The 23,427-nt window shown below is 36.7% G+C and overlaps 1 protein-coding gene and 1 non-coding gene across 3 annotated transcripts in view; both read right to left on the bottom strand.

Annotated features, from left to right (window-relative positions):
* gpc5c (glypican 5c) overlaps positions 1-20,631 on the bottom strand; it is a 170,279-nt gene extending 149,648 nt beyond the window's left edge. For both annotated transcript variants that reach the window (XM_067363461.1, XM_067363462.1), the window contains exons 1-2: positions 20,339-20,631; positions 3,197-3,358 (exon numbers count right to left, since the gene is read on the bottom strand). In XM_067363461.1, the coding sequence (XP_067219562.1) occupies positions 3,197-3,358; positions 20,339-20,495 (319 nt within the window). In that variant the 5' untranslated portion in view covers positions 20,496-20,631. The remainder of the gene's footprint in view (positions 1-3,196; positions 3,359-20,338) is intronic.
* A 1,288-nt stretch (positions 20,632-21,919) lies between these two features.
* On the bottom strand, positions 21,920-21,992 carry trnam-cau (transfer RNA methionine (anticodon CAU)). The gene has a single exon. It is a non-coding gene; the product is annotated as a tRNA-Met (tRNA).
* Between the last annotated feature and the right edge of the window lie 1,435 nt (positions 21,993-23,427).

Here is a 23,427-nt window from a genome sequence, read left to right as displayed (position 1 = left end):
GGCCACTGGGTTCGACACTCGTGAGAGTGTGGGCAAGTACTCTGAATTCCCCTTCTAAGAAATTAATGCAGTAAAACCCAACCAAACCTCATATGCTTAGACTTCATAGAACATAATCTAACATAATTAAGACTTTAAATGCTTCTGAATGTTTGCAGCTAGCTAGTTCATACTTTTCTAAAAGACACATCTGGAGCTTTAATCAAGACGATGAGAAGAGGCTTCCTGTTCACATACAACCAACGCCAAAGATAAAACTCTAAAGATTATCTACCAATCACAGGATGCCAAACCACATGGGGAGAAAAAACACTATGCCATTTACAGCAATTAAGTAAAACTACGGGCAACAAAGACAGGTACACAGAAACAGCCAACCCGTAAATTTGCAATCCATCCATCCCAATCCAGGCCCATTGGAAAAAATGTGTCTGTAGCAGCATTTCTGTTAAATATTACATTGTTTCTTGCACATTTTATGACCATTTCAAAGCAAAATGTCCAGTAAGTGGTGCTGAAAGCACATTCAGTTTTATCCAAAACAGATGAACATGAATGTAGCAAGGTTTTATAACATTGGTTGCTGGAACTTTGGAAACTAAATGTTTGGTGATTGGTGCTAAAAGATTAATTCTCTATTGCATTTGAAAATAGCATACCACCTATACTAAATCCTACCCTAAATCTAACCTACAACATTAACAAAAGCAAACAGGAGATATAAATACATATACTGAAGCGACGATGCCATTTTAGCTTTCAGTTCATGAGCTCTTTTATTTTGACTCGTGTATCAATGAACTTTTACAATGCTGTACCAGGTCAGTTACAAGTTTGCATCAGAATAGCCATATTTATGGAGCTGGTTATGTGTTGCACATGTAAAAATGTATTAGTTTACTATGCACTATATGTTAAAAGCTTTTGAGGTCAAAACATAGTATTGTGCAGAAAACTCTTTTAATCAATAATCTGCCTCCGTCAACATACTTTGCATGAAAAGGAATACAAATGGTTGGAGTTTGGAGTTTCACTGCCAATAGTGTTCATTTCAGCTGGAAACTGTAGTGAATTTTATGTATTGGTACATTTTTGGAGTTTTACCCAAATGTAGAGGACAACACTCTACATCAGGGCTATTCAATTGGCGGCCCTGAAGCAACCTCCGAGTGGCCCAGCCCGTGGTCACGCCCATAAGCATAATAAATTAATATATTATTTATAAATTATTTAATATAATTTAATATACTTACTAATTATATATATATATATATATATATATATATATATATATATATATATATATATATATATATATATATATATATATATATATATATATTATAAAGTATTATGTCTATGGTCCCGCCAGAAACTTAAAATTGCCGATGAAAACCGTAAGTTTACCTCTGCCTGCACTGACAAATACTCGTTTACTTTACCACCACATCCAAACGCCAAACCGATGTGGTTATTTTGTAATGAGTGCGCAAAACTAAGTGGGCCGCTCAAAACGATAATAGACAGCGTTATGGATACAATTAATTTTATTCGCTCCAAAATATGTTCTTCATTGTTGTTATAGTTGTGAATACTGTGCACTACTGTTAAATGCTACATTATTTTATGCACTTTGAGATGTTCCTGGGTCAAATTTGTGCAAGATGTTTATTTTGTTATCAGAAGTAAACAATATTTCTAGTTGCCTACTGCGCACTATTTTGTTTTATGCACTTTTCGATCAGATAGGTCAAATATGTAGCCTAGGTGAATTTTTTTTTTTTTTTTTTTTATTGTTTTTTTGTATGAACCTTTTGCATAACCAACGTTAAAAGAGAAACAATGAATAAACCGTGTGTTGGTTTTAAAATTTGTCGTTACGAGCTGCTTCGCCGCGAAAATGACTGGCCCAGCTAACCTTCTTGGTTTGAAAATCTGGCCCAACTGAATTTGTAATTGAATAGCCCTGCTCTACATTGTGAGTAAATCAAATTTCAAGAGAGGTGACTAAAAAAATGTCTTTTATTAGCCAGTGGGTAGAAAATTTTACAATTTCAGTCACCTGTAATTGAGTTAGAGGCAAAAAAAATAAGTATAATTATAATTGTATTGCGTGATGAGGTTTACGCACCATTGCTTGGCTAAGAGCGTCTATCCAGATTGGACCAGTGCTGCTTCGTCATTAAAGTTTTATTATTTGCATACATTTTTAAGCCCTGCCAATTTAAACATTCAATCGCATGAAGAGACAAAAATTTCACGCCTGCTGTGTGAAAGGTTTTGTGTGCACCCACATCCGAAGCACGTGCCCAGCCACGTCTGACAGCACGCCAGTACTGAACTGAGCTCTCTTTCACATCTCGCGCTTGAATGGACAATTTCACACAAAATAAATGTCAACATGCCCTTCTGGCGAGTATCCTAGAAAATAGTCAGTTATGTCAATATACTGTGTGTAAGACTATAATGAATCTGTGCATTAGTCTTAAAGTGACAGCAGTCTAATATTCCTGATGCTGCCTGTGTTTTTAATGTTAATCAAACAACAGACTTGCTGCAAAAAATCATTCAATGCTCTTGATTGAATAACTTTTGTAACTTTAATATGGATTCATCTATATTTTATTTATAAAGTGAAGATTATGCAGTGTTATCTTACATTTGATTACTTTATTCAATTTGTGTACCTAATCTACATCTAACTATACTGTTAGATCTACATGAAATACCTTGAAAGAACTGTTTATTTAATTGGCATCTTTTCTATTGTGTTTATTTGTGCTATTGCTTATTACAGACTGTTTACTTGAGTGTTGAAATTTATATTTTATATTTAGGTAGAACTTTTTCATTTGCATTGTTCTTGCATTCCATGTACAAAGTCTGGCGAGTAAAATAAAAATAAAAACTGACTAGCCAAAGGCGACTCAAGCTTCATTGTGTCCGTAGAAGGGTGGAGGCAGTTTTTTTCCAATAAGCATATGTTGCTATATCCATATAAATTCATCTGTTTGCATCATTGAATCATTTTCCTTTTATCACTGTATCTGTATTGTTTAAAAGCACTATATAAATAAAGGTGACTTGACATTTATAAATCAATCTATTCCTGTCTTCTACAAGATTTATCCATCCATTTCACTTATCTATCATCCATTCATCCCTCTACCATCCATCCACGCATGCATCCATATACCCTGGAAGGCGGTGGCATGTGCAGAAATTAGATATTTCAGCTCAAAGCTGTATGATCTGATGTTCTGGGTGGTGTCTCTCAGGACTGCCGCTCTGTAGCTCTCTTCCATTCTTCGCGTACAACATGATGGCCCAGCGTGCTTGCACACTGACAGGTCCACATCTACAATAAAAGAGAAAAAAGTAGAAGCACTTGTTAGATAGAAGTTGCACAAATAAAATGAGTGACACTATGAAAACATAAAATAATTGTGCAACTCTCTAAAAAAAAATGGTTCTTTAAAAGGTTCTTTACACGTAGTAACCGTTCTATTTAGAACCGTATCATCTTAAAGAACCCTTTATATGCTGAAATGGTTCTTTGCATTAGACTTTAGGGTTTTTTTCTGCCTTTTTGTTTTTCAAATTTGTAACTGTCAAAGCAACCTCATTACTGATTTTCTGGAGCTCAGCCATCTAATTACACAGACTGTAAACATACTCTCAATAGTTAAATCATTTCTTTCTTAAAATGTCTATAAATTTTAACTTTCAAGTTGTAACTGGTTTCCTGCCAATCATGTCTTTTTCTCTTTTTAGTTCAACAGAAGAGTGAGCAGCTCTGCTCAGTATTCTTTTCTCCACTAAGTAACAGATGTATTGAATTTATGATCCATATTGTTAGATTTTTTTTAATTATTATGCATACATATACCAAAAACAAACAAAAAACATTAAAGCTATCCCATTAGTTTATATGACTTTTTCCTTTTAACATTGTAAAGGGCTCAAATAATTGTCCATTTTTGCTAATTTTGGCCTTCATAAACATAACTGCCTTTATAGAAAAAAATAGAAGAGACACTGTAACTCTAAACTCAGTTGTGTTTTTCAGATTGCTGTCACATCCCAAAACCTCATCATCTGCAGAGACAAACTGCCTCTCAAAATACACACATAACGATGGGCATCATAGAGGATTGTGAAAATATTTCACTGGAACTTGGTTTTCATTACATCTATATCATGGTCAATGTCAGCTGGTATTTGAGTATTTAGCTAATAACTGTTGTTAGAGCATAAAAGATAAAAGTACCTAAATGACACAGTATGTTCTTATTTTAATGTAAACCCACATAGAGGCCACAAGATATTATAAGACCAGGCAGATAGAGGGGTAAAAATATAAAATATTAACAAATAATACATACAAAAAATATTAATAATCCTAATATTAATAATATAAATATACTAATATTCTAATATTAATGAAAATAAACTATTACAGTGCCCCCATTATTCCTTTTTAAGGTACCTAATATTATTTTGGGAGTCTCCTACAACAGGTTTACATGCATGCAAGGTCAAAAAAACAATTTTGTTTTCTCATAATATACATTTAATTTCACCTCAGTTCTCTATATTTTGTATATTTTGTATATTTTGTCTCTCTAAACTCCTCCTTTCCGTGAGCTTACACTGCTCGGTTTGGTCAGATGGCTCAATCTACATGGTCTACTACATTCACCACGTGCCCATTGCCATAACTGAACAACAGCTATCAATTCGCATGACATTGTATACAATGCATGGACAGAAAAGATAGCATCGATTCTAACGTATCATTTCGAGCCCGTGTCCGACGATGAAACGTCTGAAGTAGTAGATCAACCAGAAACTGATTCGCAATCATGACTGGAGTACGACGTTTCTCTATGGTAAGTCTCACCTTAGTTATTTATAAGACGTGATAGCAGCGTCTAGGCCCGGGCGATAAAAGTGTAACGATATTTATGGATGGTACGTCTTAATCGATAATGATAGAAAAAAAAATTTCAATATAATTCTCGATAAGTGTCACTTAAATGCGTTAAAGGAACACTCCACTTTTTTTGAAAATAGGCTAATTTTCCAACTCCCCTAGAGTTAAACAGTTGAGTTTTATCATTTTCGAATCCATTCAGCCGATCTCCGGTTCTGGCGGTACCACTTTTAGCATAGCTTAGCATAGTTCATTGAATATGATTAGACCGTTAGCATCGCGCTTAAAAATGACCAAAGAGTTTTGATATTTTTCCTATTTAAAACTTGACTCTTCTGTAGTTAAATCGTGTACTAAGACAGACAGAAAATGAAAAGTTGTGATTTTCTAGGCTGATATGGCTAGGAACTATACTCTCATTCAGGCGTAATAATCAAGGAACTTTGCTGCCGTATCATGGCTGCAGCAGGCGCAATGATATTACGCAGCGTCTCTCACAAACGTCTCCATGGTTGCAAGGCACGTTCCCTGTGCAAGCAGGGGCTCACGGGCACTGCGTAATATCATTGCGCCTGCTGCAGCCATGGAACGGCAGCAAAGTTCCTTGATTATTACGCCTGAATGAGAGTATAGTTCCTAGCCATATCAGCCTAGAAAATCGACACTTTTCATTTTCCGCCGGTCTTAGTACACGATGTAACTACAGAAGAGTCAAGTTTTAAATAGGAAAAATATCAAAACTCTTTGGTCATTTTTAAGCGCAATGCTAACGGTCTAATCAGATTCAATGAACTATGCTAAGCTATGCTAAAATTGGTACCGCCAGAACCGGAGATCGGCTGAATGGATTCGAAAACGGTAAAACTCAACTGTTTAACTCTAGGGGAGATGGAAAATTAGCCTATTTTCAAAAAAAGTGGAGTGTTCCTTTAAAATGTAAACAGACATCAAGTTTGGTTGCATGAACAACTCTCAAGCTTGCTCTGTCCCTGGATCACAAACAGACATGCTATGAGTGACACGCAAACAAGTTGCTGTGGAGTTCAGATGGTCCACCAAAAAGGGTTCTGCCATTGTTACAAGCCAAAGAACACTAATTTGGTAATGTTTAAAACCATTTTTCTTTAGTGTACACATACTTTGCAGTTGTGGCATTGAGTGTTACTGAGGCTTTGCTTATGTATTGGAGAGATCAGGGGGGTGAGAAGATATATAGTATAATGAAACCTGAACCTGAGAAATCTCTTGCACTCTCTTCATGGCTGCAACTTAATTACCCAGGATGCATCACGTGCTTTGGGTCCCAGTAGGGTTAAGTCAGTTAAAGAAGCACTGAACCCCATGCTCCCACCAGCCTAGGCCTTGTGGGGGCATGTGAACTTTGTATTGCATATATCTGTACATGCAAAATACCTTGTAATACTGTGTGAACTATGCACAAGAAAACAAAAACAAGCATCTTGTTGTATTTTAACACACAAGTGGAATAATGGTTTCCGAAATGGCTTCCAAGCAAATTTCCAGAAATGGGAAACTCACTCAATAGACACATTATGGTGCATTCTGAAATATTCCAATTCATTGTCACTCATTATTCTCAACATTATGAATGACATGAAATGTTCGCTTACTGTTCCCATAGTTAATTAAATGACAGATTCAGTTTAAAAAAAAAGAACTACTGCTGCTTTCATTTATAATGCTGCATGGGAAAATGTTTTCATAGCCATTTTCACTCTGTAAAAACATCCTTCAGAGTTACACAGTGTTTGGAAACATGTTGCAACCCTCCTCCTCAACCCAGGCTCATTAGAAAAATGTTCCCAAAACTACATTTTTACAAAACTCCAAAAACAAACCTATACATACAATTCATTGCATTTTCCAGCTGAAATAAATCACAAACAACTTTTATTCTGTTTTTATTCTATGTTATTCTAATTCTGAAGCTTATAAAAAAAAGGTAATTGCAATTTTTTATCTCACAATTTGGAAACTTTTTTTCTCGCAATTGCAAGTTTACATCTCAACATTCTGGCTTTTTTTCTTCAGAATTGCGTGATATAAAGTCAGAATTGCGAGTTAAAAAGTCAGAATTGCAAGTTGTAAAGTCAGAATTGCAAGTTATAAAGTCAGAATTGTGTAATATAAAGTCAGAATTGCAGGATATAAAGTCAGAATTATGAGATATAAACTTGCAATTGCATGTTATAAATTCGGAATTGTGATATAAACACAATTCTGAGAAAAAAATCTGACTTGAGTTTCTATCTCGCAATTCTGAGAAAAAAGTCAGAATTGTGACTATATCTCGCAATTCTGACTTTATAGCTTGCAATTGTGAGAATTGTGAGATGCAAACTTGCAACTGCAAGAAAAAAAGGTCAGAATTGTGAGATAAAAGGTCACAATTACCTTTTTTATTTTTTTATTTAGTGGCAGAAACAAGCTTCCATAGAGCCAGGGCAGATTATTGTTTAATAAAGACTTATTTTCACACGGTTCCTTGCACAATACTATGACCTCAAAACAATTTTGCTACAGTGCAAGATTTGTAAACTAATACATTTTGATGAGCCTATTAATTTTTAACTTTGTTAAAGAAAGAGAAACACACAGCAATGGAAAAAAAGTGAGATATAGAGACCGTCTGTTCATGATGACTGATGTTAGGACTGTGAGGAAGCTTCATTCCATTTCAATGCTGTACAGACGCCCGCTATGCACTTTAGAGACTCTATGTCACTACTGTGACTCATGTGACATTAATAAAGAACTATCTGAGATTGAGTTTCACTAGCTGTGTGGGCAGACAGACCTCGTCTACATCAGGATTCAGGTCATCAAATACAAGTAAAAACCACAAGCACCTGCTCCTTAGGACGGTGTGAATAACAGTGGTCTGATTTTAATGACACACACATACAGGTATATGGGATAGAATCACAAATCCACTGCTGACCAGACATGCCTTAGGGATGATGGAAACACAGCACATATTGACCTTTGATTAAAAAAAAAAAAAAACTTCCTAAAGACTGGTCATCATGAATCATTATCAGCACTTGTTTTGTGAAGAAATAACTAATCACTTTTAAAATCTAAATAAATTGTTTAAACTAGCTTTTAAAAAAAATGGTACAAAAGTTGTCACTAGGCCGGTCACCTTTCAAAAGGTATTAATATAATAATATTATATATAATTTTAAGTATATTAAGTAATATTAATATACCTTTAAGGTACTATTATGGACCCTTTAGGGGTAAATAAGGTACAAAGGTGTATCTTTAGAAAGGGTACCTACCAAGTGACAGCTTTGCCAGAGTTAAGAAGTATTCTTTATCTTTAGGAAAGGAGGAATTTTCTTAAACAAAAAGTTTAGAAAACTATCTGAAATCATCCCTGGCGTCTGTCTCTCTCCAAGCCTTAATTAAGAGACGACGGAATGAATTCCGCCCCTGGTGAGTAAATTAGGATCCCAGCAGGAGTCTGTGGTTCTGCCTGAGTGGACACTTCCTTGTTCTGGGGTTCAAACTTAGCCAACCTGATCCCATAATCACCCTCAGGTGACAAAAACCATTCATTTGATTGGCTGGATTAAGTCTTTATTCTGTTCTTATTTGCAACACCACAATGACCAGCAATGACCAAAAAAATTCCCACTACTGGTCAACCAGAACAAGTTGTGCGGAACCCAAACAAGACATCCTCAGTGAGGAATAAAAATGTTATGGTTTATTTAGGTTAAGGCTTAAGCAATTTCCTGATGCTTGAAGTGCAGAGGCAACTTTATGGGAAAGGAAAGTTATTAAAGTAGACGGCAATCCAACTGATTTAACCCCTGGCTCCCCTCAAGTTTTTCTCGGGAAGCTCTCGCTGCTTTGAAGTGCTGGCGTACGCTTGAACCAGCAGGATATTTACCCACAACTGATGTGCTGTTTTTGGGAGGAACCATGTTGAAAGAAAACATCTCCCTAAAGATCTGGGCAGCACACCTGCATTTCTCAAAGCCACAGGCGTGCGGCTCCGGTGTTTGGCTTTGTGGATGCTGGCTGGTATTCGCGCCCACAGTAAGAGAGTGAAAAGCTGATGCAGAGGAAAAGCTGGCAGATTGGGCTAAAATCAGAAGGAGAGGCAGAAGTGTGGAACCTCAAAGTGTTTTGCAGACACTCATACAAGAGTCCAAGTTTAGTTCAAGTCAGGCCAGACAGGAGCTTCAATCACCACAAAATGCTGTGACCATTATAGGGCCATGGGCACAAGTGCTCATGGCCTTCAAGCATGTACACACACAAAGCACTCCACATGAATACAAAGTTATTAACTTAGAGAACACACCACCCCAAGTATATATACTGGTTCCTACAATTCCTTTCTTAACTCTCTGGTGCTGTTTTACGTTTTTTTTTTTACAATTATTTACTTTATCGATATGGTATGAAACTTGGTAACAATTAACAACATGGCTATGTGAAAAAAAAAATCATAGACAGGATTCCAAAAGTTTAAAATGGTCCTGAAAAAAAAAAAAAAAATCACACTTTTACTGTTCACAGTCAAAAATGGCCTTTGGAAACTAATGGGAATCGAATTTCATCTAGTGGTAACGTTTGGTACTGCACCCAAACAATCTTTTTTAGATATCAATGTCCAATTTGGAATACAACTTGCTTAGATTTGGGGATTTGATTTTCTCACAGTTTTAGAGTAAAACGTGTTTTGGAAAATATACACATTTCATATCAATATTTTTATGAATTTTCATAAAAAACAAACTTTTTACTTTTTTTTGTTTCACTTTTACTTTTACTTTTTTTTTTTTTTTAATTCAACAGTAATCTGCCAATTGTCTTTAAAAAGAGACCAAACTTAAGTCTGTGCTCCAAAGAATTTGAGATTTCTGACAGTATAAGTTTCATTTTCTGGTATATGCTTAAAAAGTGATTAACAGGTAATAAATGGATCATAACTATTCCATAAATCTAATTTAGTACCATAAAAATATATTGTTATGTATTCCCTGGCTTTGTGTTTTGTTAATTGGACTTTTAGTTTGCTTTCTACCCCGTTTCTGTTCCTTTTCCCAGTCCAGTGTGCTATTTTTGTAGTCCTTTATAGTTTTGATTAGTTCTTTGATTGTTCTTAGGTGTGTCTTGTTTGCTAATTACCCCTTGTGTATTAAACCCCAGAGTTTCTTGTGTTCCTTGTCAATCTTGTCCTTCACTGCTGTATGTTTGGTGAGCTCATTCTGTTTCCTGGTTGTCTGGTCTCCATTTTGGATTTGTTTATGTATATTCTGTCAATAAACTGCATGGATCAAGCTCTCCTTTATTTTTGAGTTCACCCTACATTACAACAGTACATTAATTTTCTTTTTTTTTTTTTTTTTTTTTTCATTTAAGTCCTTTTTGACCACCACGCGACCAGCACCAGAAGCTTTAGTACTTGGAGCTGGGTCAAAACAGCAGGAATATCTTTGCCTAGCCTCAACAGTTCAAACATGGCAGATATTTTCCCACCTTGACCTGGGCCTTAAAACATACCAGGAATTCTTGTATCAGACTCAAAAGACTGAGCAACCACAGCCACATGGGTGCTAATGTCTAAGAATATCTTTAATATGAACTTTTGGCCCACTTTTAATATACTTTGAAGGAATAACTTTGACATGTCTTCATAACCATACCTAAAACCTCATCTATGGTAGCCCACTAGAAAACATGAGCTAGGTGACAAATTGGCACAATTTGCAATAACAACATAGAACACATCACAGAAAATGTTTTAATTAATTTTAATGTGCAAAACCTATGAATAAGATCAATTAATGTCAAATTTTCAGTAGCAGTGCAGCACTGGGCTGAAATTTTCACAAAGGCACCAGGCCATCGGGTCATCCTTATTGTTGAGCCTTATTGTCAAGTGCTCAAAGATGCAATGGATGCTCAAAAATGTTCCCTTAGGGTTTGAACATTCAACCTCTCAATTAAAGGCACGCAATAGTAAACAACTGAAGTCCAAACCCCCCAGGAGAATGTTTCTCAGAATACACCTCCATGTAGTTTCAAATAAGTATACTGAAATGAGTATAAACATCAATATTTGAAAGCAACACCAGGCTTGAGAGATAAGGTGATAAATCAAATATCTACAAAATAAGTGGACCCTAATTTGGGCTCTCTGCTTGAGTACTCTGCAAAGCTGTGGTGAGAGAGCAATGAAAAAAAAAGAAGAAGAAAAAAAACAAGCCAGGACCTCCAATCCAATTAAAGTCTGTGATAGCATGTCAGACACATAAGAAGATCAGAGGGAGACTGAGATCAGTTCTTACCAGGACTTAAAGACAGAACTGATTGAACTGGTAAATGAGGGACTTTCGGGTACAAAACAACCCTATGAATTGCTGTAGTACAGTACATCATGCAAATGCCAAAGGCATGGGCTTGATTCCCAAAGAATTTATGAGTTAATAAAATGTAAACCTTGTATGCAAATGTAAGATGCTTTGAACAAAATCATCTGCCAAGCACATAAATGTAAATGTAAATGAATGGAGACTGTAACACTACACATACAGTACAAGCAAATAACATTAACAAAAAGGTAAAGGTGTGTGAGGCAAGACTCACGTATAAGGTGTATCTAAACTAACTTAAGGACACAGTGGTCATGGCTCAGCCCTCACAGTCCTAGAACCAAAAAAATTTCTGACTACCAGCCCTCATTTTTATTCATTACACCGCATTATATTTGCGACGCAAATACCAACATGCTTTGGCATTAACATACAGGGTTCTTGATGCACTAAAAAGGTGTTTTGCTGAGTGCAGAGAGACTAAGAGGAGGGCCTGCAGGTGTTAATGCCTGAAAAAGAGTAAATATGCAAAGAGATTCAAAGCATGAATGCATGGGCTGTTCTACACCTTTCATCATAGAACAGTGTTTACCTCGAGTCCCCATCAAAAAAGCATTTGATGTTCCACACAAGCATTTAAAAATGAGAGGTGGGGATATTCGTCAGTCAGGTTAAATCTATGTGGCTATGCTGTTTACATTCCAGTCACATTTAGTTTCTGAAGACTAAAATAAAAAGGAAAAACATCATTTGATGCAAATGAAAATTATCAACCAACAGAGGACTGAATTAAAAGACACCCTGAAAATCAAAGTGAAAAAATTATGCAGCAGGATAGTCGATTTTGCTGAAATTTCATTACAGTAACTCAAAATGGTACTCAGTAGTTTGTATGCATGCCTGACAACATCGGGGCATGCTCCTAATGAGACGACGGATGGTGTCCTGGGTATTTCCTCCCAGATCTGGACCAGGGCATCACTCCGCTCCTGGACAGTCTGAGATGCAATCTGCTGGCGTCGGATGGACCGAAACATAATGTCCCAGAGGTTCTGTTGGATTTAGGTCAGGCAAGTGTGGGGGCCATTCAATGGTATCAATTCCTTCATCCTCCAGGAACTGCCTGCATACTCTCGCCACATGAGGCCGGCATTGTTGTGCACCAGGAGGAACCCAGAACCCACTGCACCAGCCTAGGGTCTGACAATGGGTCCAAGGATTTCATCTCGATACCTAATGGCAGTCAATGTGCCATTGTCTAGCCTGTAGAGGTCTGTGCATCCCTCCATGGATATGCCTCTCCAAGACCATCACTGACCCACCACCAAACCGGTCATGCTGAATGATGTTACAGGCAGCATAACGTTCTCCACGGATTCTCCAGACCCTTTCATGTCTGTCACATGCTCAGGGTGAACCTGCTCTCATCTGTGAAAAGCACAGGGCGCCAGTGGCGGACCTGCCAATTCTGGTATTCAATGGCAAATGCCAATCGAGCACCACGGTACCGGGCGGTAAGCACAGGGCCCACTAGAGGACGTCGGGCCCTCAGGCCACCTTCATGAAGTCTGTTTCTGATTGTTTGGTCAGAGACATTGACACCAGTGGCCTGATGGAGGTCATTTTGTAGTGCTCTGGCAGTACTCATCCTGTTCCTCCTTGCACAAAGGAGCAGATACCGGTCCTGCTGATGGGTTAAGGACCTTCTACAGCCCTGTCCAGCTGTCCTAGAGTAACTGCCCATATCCTGGAATCTCCTCCATGCTCTTGAGACTGTGCTGGGAGACACAGCAAACCTTCTGGCAATGGCACGTATTGATGTTCCATCCTGGAGGAGTTGGACTGCCTGTGCAACCTCTGTAGGGCCCAGGTATCGCCTCATGCTACCAGTAGTGACACTGACCCTAGCCAAATGCAAAACTAGTGAAAACCAGTCAGAAAAGATGAGTAGGGAAAAAAATGTCAGTGGCCTCCACCTGTAAAACCATTCCTGCTGTGGGGGTCATCTTATTGTTGCCCATCTAGTGCACCTGTTGTTTCATTAACACCAAAGCAGCTGAAACTGATTAACAACACCTCTGCTACTTAACTAACCAGTGTAGCGTTTCCCAAAAGCATCGTAAGCCTAAGTTGATTGTAGCTCCATTGGTTTCAATGGAGCTACGATCAACTTAAGCTTACGATGCTTTTGGGAAACTCTGCCCAGATCAGTATCCCAGGAGTTTAACTGACTTGATGCTATTCTCTGATTAAAAAGTGTTCCTTTCATTTTTTTGAGCAGTGTGTATATTATATATAGCTTCTCTTTTGAGATTGTGTGTGTGTGTATATTTTATATATATATATATATATATATATATATATATATATATATATATATATATATATATATATATATATATATATATATATTTATATATATATATATATATATATATATATATATATATATATTTATATATATTTATATATTTATATATATTTATATATATATATATATATATATATATATATATATATATATATATATATATATATATATATATATATATATATATATATATATATATATATATATATATATATATATATATATATATATATATATATATATATATATATATATATATATATATATATATATTATATATATATATATATATATATAATATTTTATCACACACATGCACACAATCTCAAAAGAGAAGCTTCTGGAACCATAAATAGACAAGACAGTAATATTGTGTAGTTGTTGAGACCAGGCTGTAGCTCTTACTCAGCAAATAATCCATCTAGCTAATGATAAAACAATGCAGCAGACATGAGGCGAGTCAGACTGCCATAACTGACTGTGGCTCACAGAAAGCAGTAGTTGTGTCTTTATGGGGAAAACAATCTTCATCTTGTGCTGTAACTGACAGTAACCTGTCCACTACATCAGCTCACAAACCTCCATATGAATGGCTTAACCACTAGACAGATAAAGATCTCTGCAACTTAATTAACTAAAGAACTTTTGACCCAACAGAATGGCTCGAAATCCAATACTGATTAATTAGGCCTGTATGAGCAAGATTTAATGGTGTGGAGTATAGGAGATACTGACTGTCCTTTAAATATTTGATTGCTATGCTTGCTTCATTTCATTAAACGAGTCATAATTAACACTTCCTTAACCGTTCCTCTTTTTAAAGGCTCATCTTAAGTAGCATCATGCCTGAAGAGAAAAGGATCATTTTGTTTCATTTTAATTCACACATACACATGCACACACTGACAAAAAAAAAAGAAAAAAAGTCACTGTTTGGATTTAAACAGGCAAATGCATAAGAGTCTGTGACTTGATCATTATTGCAGTGGTTACTGTGTTTCTAGCATGTTACAGTATATGTTTGGGAACAGTTCTTTTAACCCTAAGGCTGTGTGTCCACCAAAGCATTTTCTCCAGCAGCTAGCATACTTTTCCAATTGTTTTCAATGGTAGTGCAGTGTTTTTTAAATGCCAAGAGCATAACGAGGCGCTGAGCGCTCAGCTTTTTTTTACTGGTCGCCTTAAGTTGAAGAATGTTCAACTTTGAGTAAAACGCTGCACTCATCATTGTCACTTTTTAGCCAGCCGTCCAATCCGAGTGGAGGAGGGGTGGGACAAATACAACACCAACCAACTGTCACAACATTCTTGCTGTACAACAACATCAACAAGCAAAGAACAGAACAAAATGGGTGAGATATTATTATTGCTGGTCTCCGGACATGCATAGCAAGTACTCTACAACATAAACGTGTCAACATTTAACAAATTATCTGCGAAATCAGTAACAAGCAACAGTGCTGCGGATATTCCGTATCATAGTAACAAAGCGCCTCAACTGAAAAATAGCTCTCAAGCGCTCACAGCTAGGCATAACCAGCAGAGCGTCTAGCATTTTCAGCTGGCTAAAAATGCTTTGGTGGACACACGGCCGAATTGATAGAGTGTGTAGCTTTTCATTTCTTAACCAACCATGTAGGAAGACACATCATGGCCATATTCCAGGATGACAATGATTCTGATCAAGATTCATCAGGCTCAAATTGTGAAAGAATGGTTGGGAGGGAGCATGAAAAATCATTTTTCACACAAGAATTGCCACCTCTGAGTCCAGACCTTAAATTCATTGAAAGTCTTTGGGATGTGCTGGAGGAGACTTTACAGAGTGCTCACCTCTTGCATTGTCAATACAAGATCTTAAACAAAAAATTATGCACCTCTTGATGGAAATCAATGTGATCATAAGAAAAAAAACGTACACAAACATAGATGCAAGGTCCTGAAAACTCTTTTGAATATCCATGCTCAAATACTCACAGGATTAGTTATCAACACAGCCATTTTTGAAACAGAGCCTGGGTTTCAGAGGTGGAGATTCAAGAAACTGCTTTGCTTGGCATCTGAACTGAGAACAGACAGTGAGTCTCATGCCCTCAGATCCCCTGTCAGCGCTTCTGAAGAGAGGGAGCGAGCCCAGATTCCAACCCTCTGCAACGTTAAGTTCATGGAGCAACAAACAGCTTACAGAGTTCTACAACTAAAAAACTAGGAGAGGAGGGGGTCTATCTAGAGGTAGACGAGAGACTGACTGACAGACAGATAGAATTTTTTGAGAATGGCATCAGAATCCTAAAGTACTGGTCACTATCATGAGGTGTCTTGAGTTTCTGCCCATCATTTATAGTGTTTGGAAACATTTCGACGTGTCTGAGATTCCAGACTCTTGCTCAAAGCCTCTTGTTGTCTGTGGCTGCGGTCTTGCATGCAAGCTGACCTCTGGGCTTCTGTCTCGCTGCTCAATGCCCATCAGCTGTCACCAAAGGAGTGGACTGCTATGCCTGCAGATAAAGCATGTGCCATTGCACACAATCTTTAATCTGCTGCTTTGAAAACAGGACTGGTGCTCCAGCAACTAAATGCTCACCTGATTAAACTATTCTAAGATCAGTGCAAAAGGGCATCTTTTATCAAGAACACATTCCAAGTCTACCGCTTTCAGATGTTTTGGATTTGGCTGCAGTCTCAGGCTATATTGCGCCAAGTCACTGTGGCAAATAAACAGACTGTGTAATTCTGCACTTAACTGAGTAGCTGTTCTTGTATGAGCAGTATGAGCTGTATGATAATTAACTGGAGCTGTGTAAGCACCTGGCAGTCTAGTATGCTGTCATAATTTTTACATCCTAAAGACATTACAAACCTGTAAGAGATTCTACAGTTCTATGGTAAACAAAAGATGATATTTCTACAATGATTGTCAATGGGATCCAATATTGTTTGAACCCAAATGCTCTTTAAAAGGAGTCCTTGATTATGATTTCAGTAATGTTGTAATGTTGCTGCTTGAGCATAAACAACATCTGCAATGTTACGATGCTCAAAGTTCAATGCAAAGGGAGATATTTTCTTTTACAGAAATTGCTTTTTAAGGACTACAACAGGGACTACAACGAGCTTCTTCCTGAAAGTTTACATAAACCCTGCCCCTGGGAACACGCAACAAAGGGGGTGAGGCCATGTTGGGCTGCTTTAGAGGAGAGTAAGAGTTGTTGTAGTAGAGTGTTGTTCCCATGGCATCATTTTACGTCGGACTGCTTCACAAACTAGGGTCAATTCAATGCTAGATTTGCACAAAAAATTAACAGGACAGCACATGCTAGTCGATGAGTTGAATCAACTCCAAAACAACTACATAAATTTATCCACTAACCATTCAGAAAAAGTTGTAACTTCTTCCTGAGTCTCTGAATCAGTGTCCGACTCCGGTTTGAACAATGTAAGGCTGAACACCGTTACTGACAATCATCATTTTGGCTGCGTGAGATTCTCCAGCTTTGTTGTTGTTGAGCAACCGAAGTGCAAATTGTTAAAGCTCTGCCCTCTTTTGGAAATCGGGCAGGTAGCAGCAGCTCATTTGCATTTAAAAAGACACACACAAAAACTCAATCCCAAATAGGAGCAAATTTGACAAGCTATAATAAGTGATCTGTGAGGTATTTTTAGCTGAAACTTCAAAGACACATTCTGGGGACACCAGAGACTACTTACATCTTGTAAAAGGGTCCCCTGTAAAAATATCTTCTTTTGTGAAAGTCATACAGGTTTGGAATGGCATGAGGGTGAGTAAATGGTGACAGCATTTTCTATTTGTACTCATGAATATTTATTTATTGGCACTTTTTCATAAGTCAAGTTGCTGGAAGTTTGTCAGGGAGATACAATCCTTTTAATATAAAAATTAAAGAGCACACAAAGCTTCATATGAGAGTTCTACGTTCTGAGACTTTGCTCAGAGAAACTCCCTCAGAAAATGAGAATTCTAGTCTATCTGCAACAAAAGCCATTTAGGACTTATTTAAATCTTTGGCTCACTTTTAAACTTTTATTTTTTGGACCGCAAAAAGGAAATAAGGAGTTTAATGATCTTAGGAGGAAGGCAAAACCGCGCTAACGTGAGAAATATTGTAATTATGGTTTTGCTGTGGTATGGTCTTGGCTCCCAGAGGAACGATTTTTATGCTAAGTCTACAAATCAGCATTCAGTCAAATAAACAGGAGAAATCATACCAGATGGCACAAGGTGTCTATAAGAGAGCAGGCTCGTAAGACTCTTGTAGATAAATGCTCTAAATTCTTATGCACATCTAGACCTTACCTAAAAGTGGGCTAAAGCTCACCATGAAAACAACTTGGCATTCAACTTTTAGCTAACCCTAATCAGCATCACCATGGAAAATGTGTCATCCCACTATTACTTTTCAGGACTCCAAGAGGTAGAATCTGCAACTCAACTAGAAATCTATCTCTACCTCAGCCAAGGAACAGGTGTTACACACACCTTGACTGAAATGTGGTATAGTTTCACACAGTACAGTTACATAAGGTGCGCAAACACATTGGCTAAATTCAAATTAACTGAAGCTAAAAAAAAAATTTAAAAAAATATCAAAAAAAAAAAATTCATGACAAATCGTAAATGTTATTTGAAAGTTGAAGAAAAAAAGCTTAAAAAGACTGGATGGATGGATAATAAAACAGAATGAAAGACAGACAGATATGGATAGGCAGGCAGATTGACAGATAAAGTGACAATGATGGATGGATGGCTGGATGGCTGGATGGATGGATGGATGGATGGATGGATGGATGGATGGATGGATGGATGGATGGATGGATGGATGGAATGAAAAACAGACAGATATGGATAGTCGGATAGATAGAACGACAGGCAGATCCACAGATAAAGTGACAATGATGGATGGATGGATGGATGGATGGATGGATGGATGGATGATAGACAGAATGAAAAACAGACAGATATGGATAGTCGGATAGATAGAACGACAGGCAGATCCACAGATAAAGTGACAATGATGGATGGATGGATGGATGGATGAATGGATGGATGGATGGATGGATGGATGGATGGATGGTAAAACGATAGACAGAATGAACAACAGAGACAGATATGGATAGAACAACAGACAGGCTGACAGAAAGTAACAATGATGGATGGATGGATGGATGGATGGATGGATGGATGATAAAACAACAGACAGAATGAAAGAAACAGATATGGATAGACGGATAGATAGATAGAACGACAGACAGATCCACAGATAAAGTGACAAGGATGGATGGATGGATAAAACGATTGGCAGAATGAAGGATAGAACGACTGACGGAAAGATAGACCAATAGTCTGTCAAGCAAATTACTGACTAGATATCAAAGCAGTTCGCCTGTATTTCAGCAGCAACTTTTCAAGTGACCCCCAAGACCTCGATCACCTGGTTCAAGTGTGTGTATGATTAGTAGGCTATTTGATTACTAAACTATGCAGATAGCTTGATCTCTAGGAGCAGGATGGGCATCCCTGTCATAGGAGAACCGGACCAGGCTGTGAGTTTGTGCACCGTGAGAACTTTGGCCCTGCATATTTGTACCTGGTGAGCTGGACCGGTGTCATTCCAGCAAAGGCTCGCTCCTGTTCGCTGAGTCATGTGTCAAAGCAGCTGGCTGAATGCATCTGTCAACACCGATTCCCTTAACCTGACACGATCCTTGTCTGAAGTTTACCAAGACATATTATTTTACAGTGCAGAGTCGAGAGCCTCGCAGCACACATGGGCATTCACACAGACTTTGTGGGTGGAAAAATCAGTCAATGAACTTGTAAAACCTACTAAATGGGAATTAAATGTTCCTGTCAGGAGCAACAAAAAAAGAAGAAACAAAATACTCTTGAGTTCCAGTAATCAGAATTCACATCTAATAATGCCCAGCCTATTAATACTCATAATCATTCAGTGATTTGTTTATCATGCAACTTTATTTCAGCTGTTAAAAGTTAAGTGCCACCATGAAACATGCAGAGACATGATAACATTTCTAGTAAGTAAATATAGTGAGCAGCTGATGGTTTTTACCAGTGCACTGTGGGAATATTTAGGATGGAAATATTTCAGTAACCCTGGAACCAGTTTGACAGCAGTCTCTGGGTAGTGCAACTAAATTGCTGATTGAGATACAACCTTTAGGCACTACCTTTAAAATTGTTCCTTGTGGTTAAATTGCACTTATTTAAGAATTCCCAAGTAAATAATGTTTGTGGTTGTTATGGGGTCAAACAACGGATACCTAAAGAATGCTCTTCATCAATAGAACAGGGAATTCAAACATTAATATAGCACCACATCACCTGATTGCTCACCACAATACAAAGATTTACTAACCAAACAGTAGTCTATTTCTGCCAAAATTCCCAATTAATCACAGATATTGTTGCTTCAAACACACTGTGGTCAAGCAAGTAGGCTAAAAAAGTAAATAAAATGACAGAAACATTAAAAGAGTTTCTAAATCTGAGGAAAATCATATAGACTGATAACTCTTTATCATGTGAATATCAAAGCAGGAACATCGATATTAAAAAATAAGAGACACATTTCAGTTTTCCTCACAGTCAAACAAAAATACCATTCACAGGAAACGCTCTTCACCGTTCAGACTCACCTGTAGCAGGTGTTTCCGGCACCCATTTCAGCTGGCCGATCTGACGCACCTGAAACGCCGTTTTCACCTCGTGACAGCTGTGAGCGTGCGCGGCGGACAGTGTCGCGAGCTCCACCGCGAGCACCGTTATAATCCAGCTGACATTCACGCGTGACATGACGGCATTTCAGTGGAGAAATCAGTGCGGTGGAATTGCTTATCTCTGATTAGAGACTGACTGCAAAATGTGTAAAAAGAAAAGAGGAGAAAGTCGCCCGTGTTGGACTTTCACATGCTGCACCGGCTGTAGTGAGTCCTTCCTTCCCAAACCGAGACGGGAAAAGCGACCCTGCGTCCCGTTCACTGAGAGTGTCACTGAATTCATTCAGCATGTGGAATCATTCAGAAATCTCTCTCTCTCTCTCTCTCTCTCTCTCTCTCTCTCTCTCTGACTCACTCACTCACTCCCCCCTCTCTCTCCCTCTCTCTCCCTCTCTCAGAGTCAACGATATAAAGTACTTAAAACGCTGACAATAGGTGAGATAAATAAATAAATAAAACGGTGTATAAGGGATCAGGAAAAAAAAAAAAATATATATATATATATATATATATATATATATATAGGCTATATATAAAAAAAAAAAATATATATATATATATATATATATCTATATATATATATATATATATATAAACACTTTTGATTGATTTAATGCATCCTTGCTGAATAAAAGTATTAATTTCTTTAATTTCTTTTCAAAAAAATAAAAATTCTTACTGACCCCAAACTTTTGAAGGGTAGTGTATAATGCTACAGAAGCTTTGTATTTCAGATAAATGCTGTTCTTTTGAACTTTCTATTCATCAAGGAATCCTGAAAAAAAAAAGTACACAACTGTTTTCAACATTGAAAATAATCATAAATGTTTATTGAGCAGCTAATCAGCATATTAGAATGATTTCTGAAGGATCATGTGACACTGAAGACTGGAGTAACGATGCTGAAAATTCAGCTTTGATCACAGGAATAAATTACTTTGTCAAATATATTTAAATAGTACACAGTTATTTTAAATTGTAATAATATTATAATTTAAGTATTTTTAATTAAATAAATGTTGCCTTGGTGAGCAGACGAAACTTCTTTTAAAAACATTAAAAATCTTAGTGGTTCCAAACTTTTGGACTGTAGTATATATATATATATATATATATATATATATATATATATATATATATATATATATATATATATATATATATATTTTTTTTTTTTTTTTTTACTTACAAAATAATAAAAACAATCAAAAGTGTAGAAATATTAAATGAATATTTCCTTAATCCAGTCTCAAAGTACTATATTGGCCTGATTGTTTTGTACAATATTGTATAATATTGCCAAAGCATCCATACACAGGAAAAAAGTATAATTATAAAAATTGCAACTTATTGTGGGCAAAAAGACTGCAATTTATAAAGCATCGATCAGTCATTGATCTACCCCCACTAACTACTGAAATTGCCGAATTCAATCAGTGTAATATTTACAAACTTATTTCTATCATCTTGTCCATTCTGAAATCATGACAAAACTCTTCCTGCCCCGTGTGAGGATCGAACTCACGACCTTCAGATTATGAGACTGACGCGCTACCTACTGCGCTAACGAGGCTGATGCGGAAGAAAATTAAGGCGTGTGTAACAGCGCTTCTGATTGGCTGATAACTTTCTGATTATTTGTTGGCGACTATGATTGGTTATGAGAGTTTTAAAAAGTAGCTAGAACCAGAACGAAGTCATTTTCGCTTTTACCTGCTAATGTATTTAAGTGTTTTAATGTTGTTCACACCCAACAACACTGTACTGCACAATCCTAATATTCGTGAAATCAGTCTGTTCATAAATCAATCTGTTATTTAAAATCAAATCACCCACTTTAACGTTATTATTTCTAATATTATTTTTAAAAAATAGCTTTGATGTCTGATTGCGACGGTTTAATCTGTATGTTCACAGACCAGAAGACTATGTTTTCGTGATGAGTTGTCTCCCTCTGCTGGGCTGCCAGTTTAACTCACTCCTCTCAACCAGAAAGTTGATTTCGTAATCGTAATACAGTTTTAAATGCATTAAAAATGCACAATAATATGTATAGTACAGCATACATGTGTTTGTTAGCAATGAACTATTATTTGTGCAAACTCCATTTATATATCTATTTATATTTTCTTTATATCTTAATTCCTGAAGTCTCTTTTCCTCATACACTCTATGCATTGTAATGCTTTAAACTGTATATTTTGCTTAATTGTACTATACTATTTATATGTTGTGTTGTACTGTATAGGCAGGTTTAGGAGGGTTACTTTTCATATGTTTTCTGTTACAGTTACAAATTACTTAATAAAAAAAGTATTCAGTAACGTAATCCAAGCACACTATGAAAGTAATGTAATCTGATTACTTTTGGATTACTTCAAGGTCACATATGTAAATAAAGTCAAGTAAAAAGCAATATCATCAAAGTACTTTTATTCAATATGAATTTAAAATTAAAATCTGATAAAAGCTAGGCTATTAAAACTAAGCAAACGTGTCTCGTTTCACCAACTAGAGATTACACAGCCCTGTAAATATTTATAAAAGGCTATACAGACATCTAGTGGCTACAGTAGCCTATTGTATTGCAGATGGTTTTATTTTTTATTTCTTTAACATGTACAAGGGGAAAAAATAATTATAGCTTATACACAACATTGAAAAGCCTACACCATCAACATGTTAGTCTATTTCAAAATAGATCAATTCCGTGATCTTTCTCAATTTCACAGACTGACCCTAAGGCTTTAGCAGTGGGAGTTCCCCTTTGTGAGGACTCTCTTGTTAATTTCTACATTTTCCAGCTCATTTTCTGCAAGAAAACTTACATAAAACTGTGACCATACAAACCATGGAATTTTAAATCACTAACAAACACTGAATTGCAGCAAACATGATTTTCCTTTGTAGCATCTTCATACCTGGACAGGCATAATTTATGCTGTTGTTTCCTTTTTCCTTTTTGAAAACAACATAACTGTGAACTTTTCAGAAATTAAAACATTTTT

This window comes from Chanodichthys erythropterus, chromosome 16 (assembly GCF_024489055.1).
Source record: "Chanodichthys erythropterus isolate Z2021 chromosome 16, ASM2448905v1, whole genome shotgun sequence".
In the NCBI taxonomy this organism is placed as follows: Eukaryota; Metazoa; Chordata; class Actinopteri; order Cypriniformes; family Xenocyprididae; genus Chanodichthys; species Chanodichthys erythropterus.
Note: the sequence above shows the minus strand (reverse complement) of the source record. Positions and strands in the feature narration are given on the sequence as shown.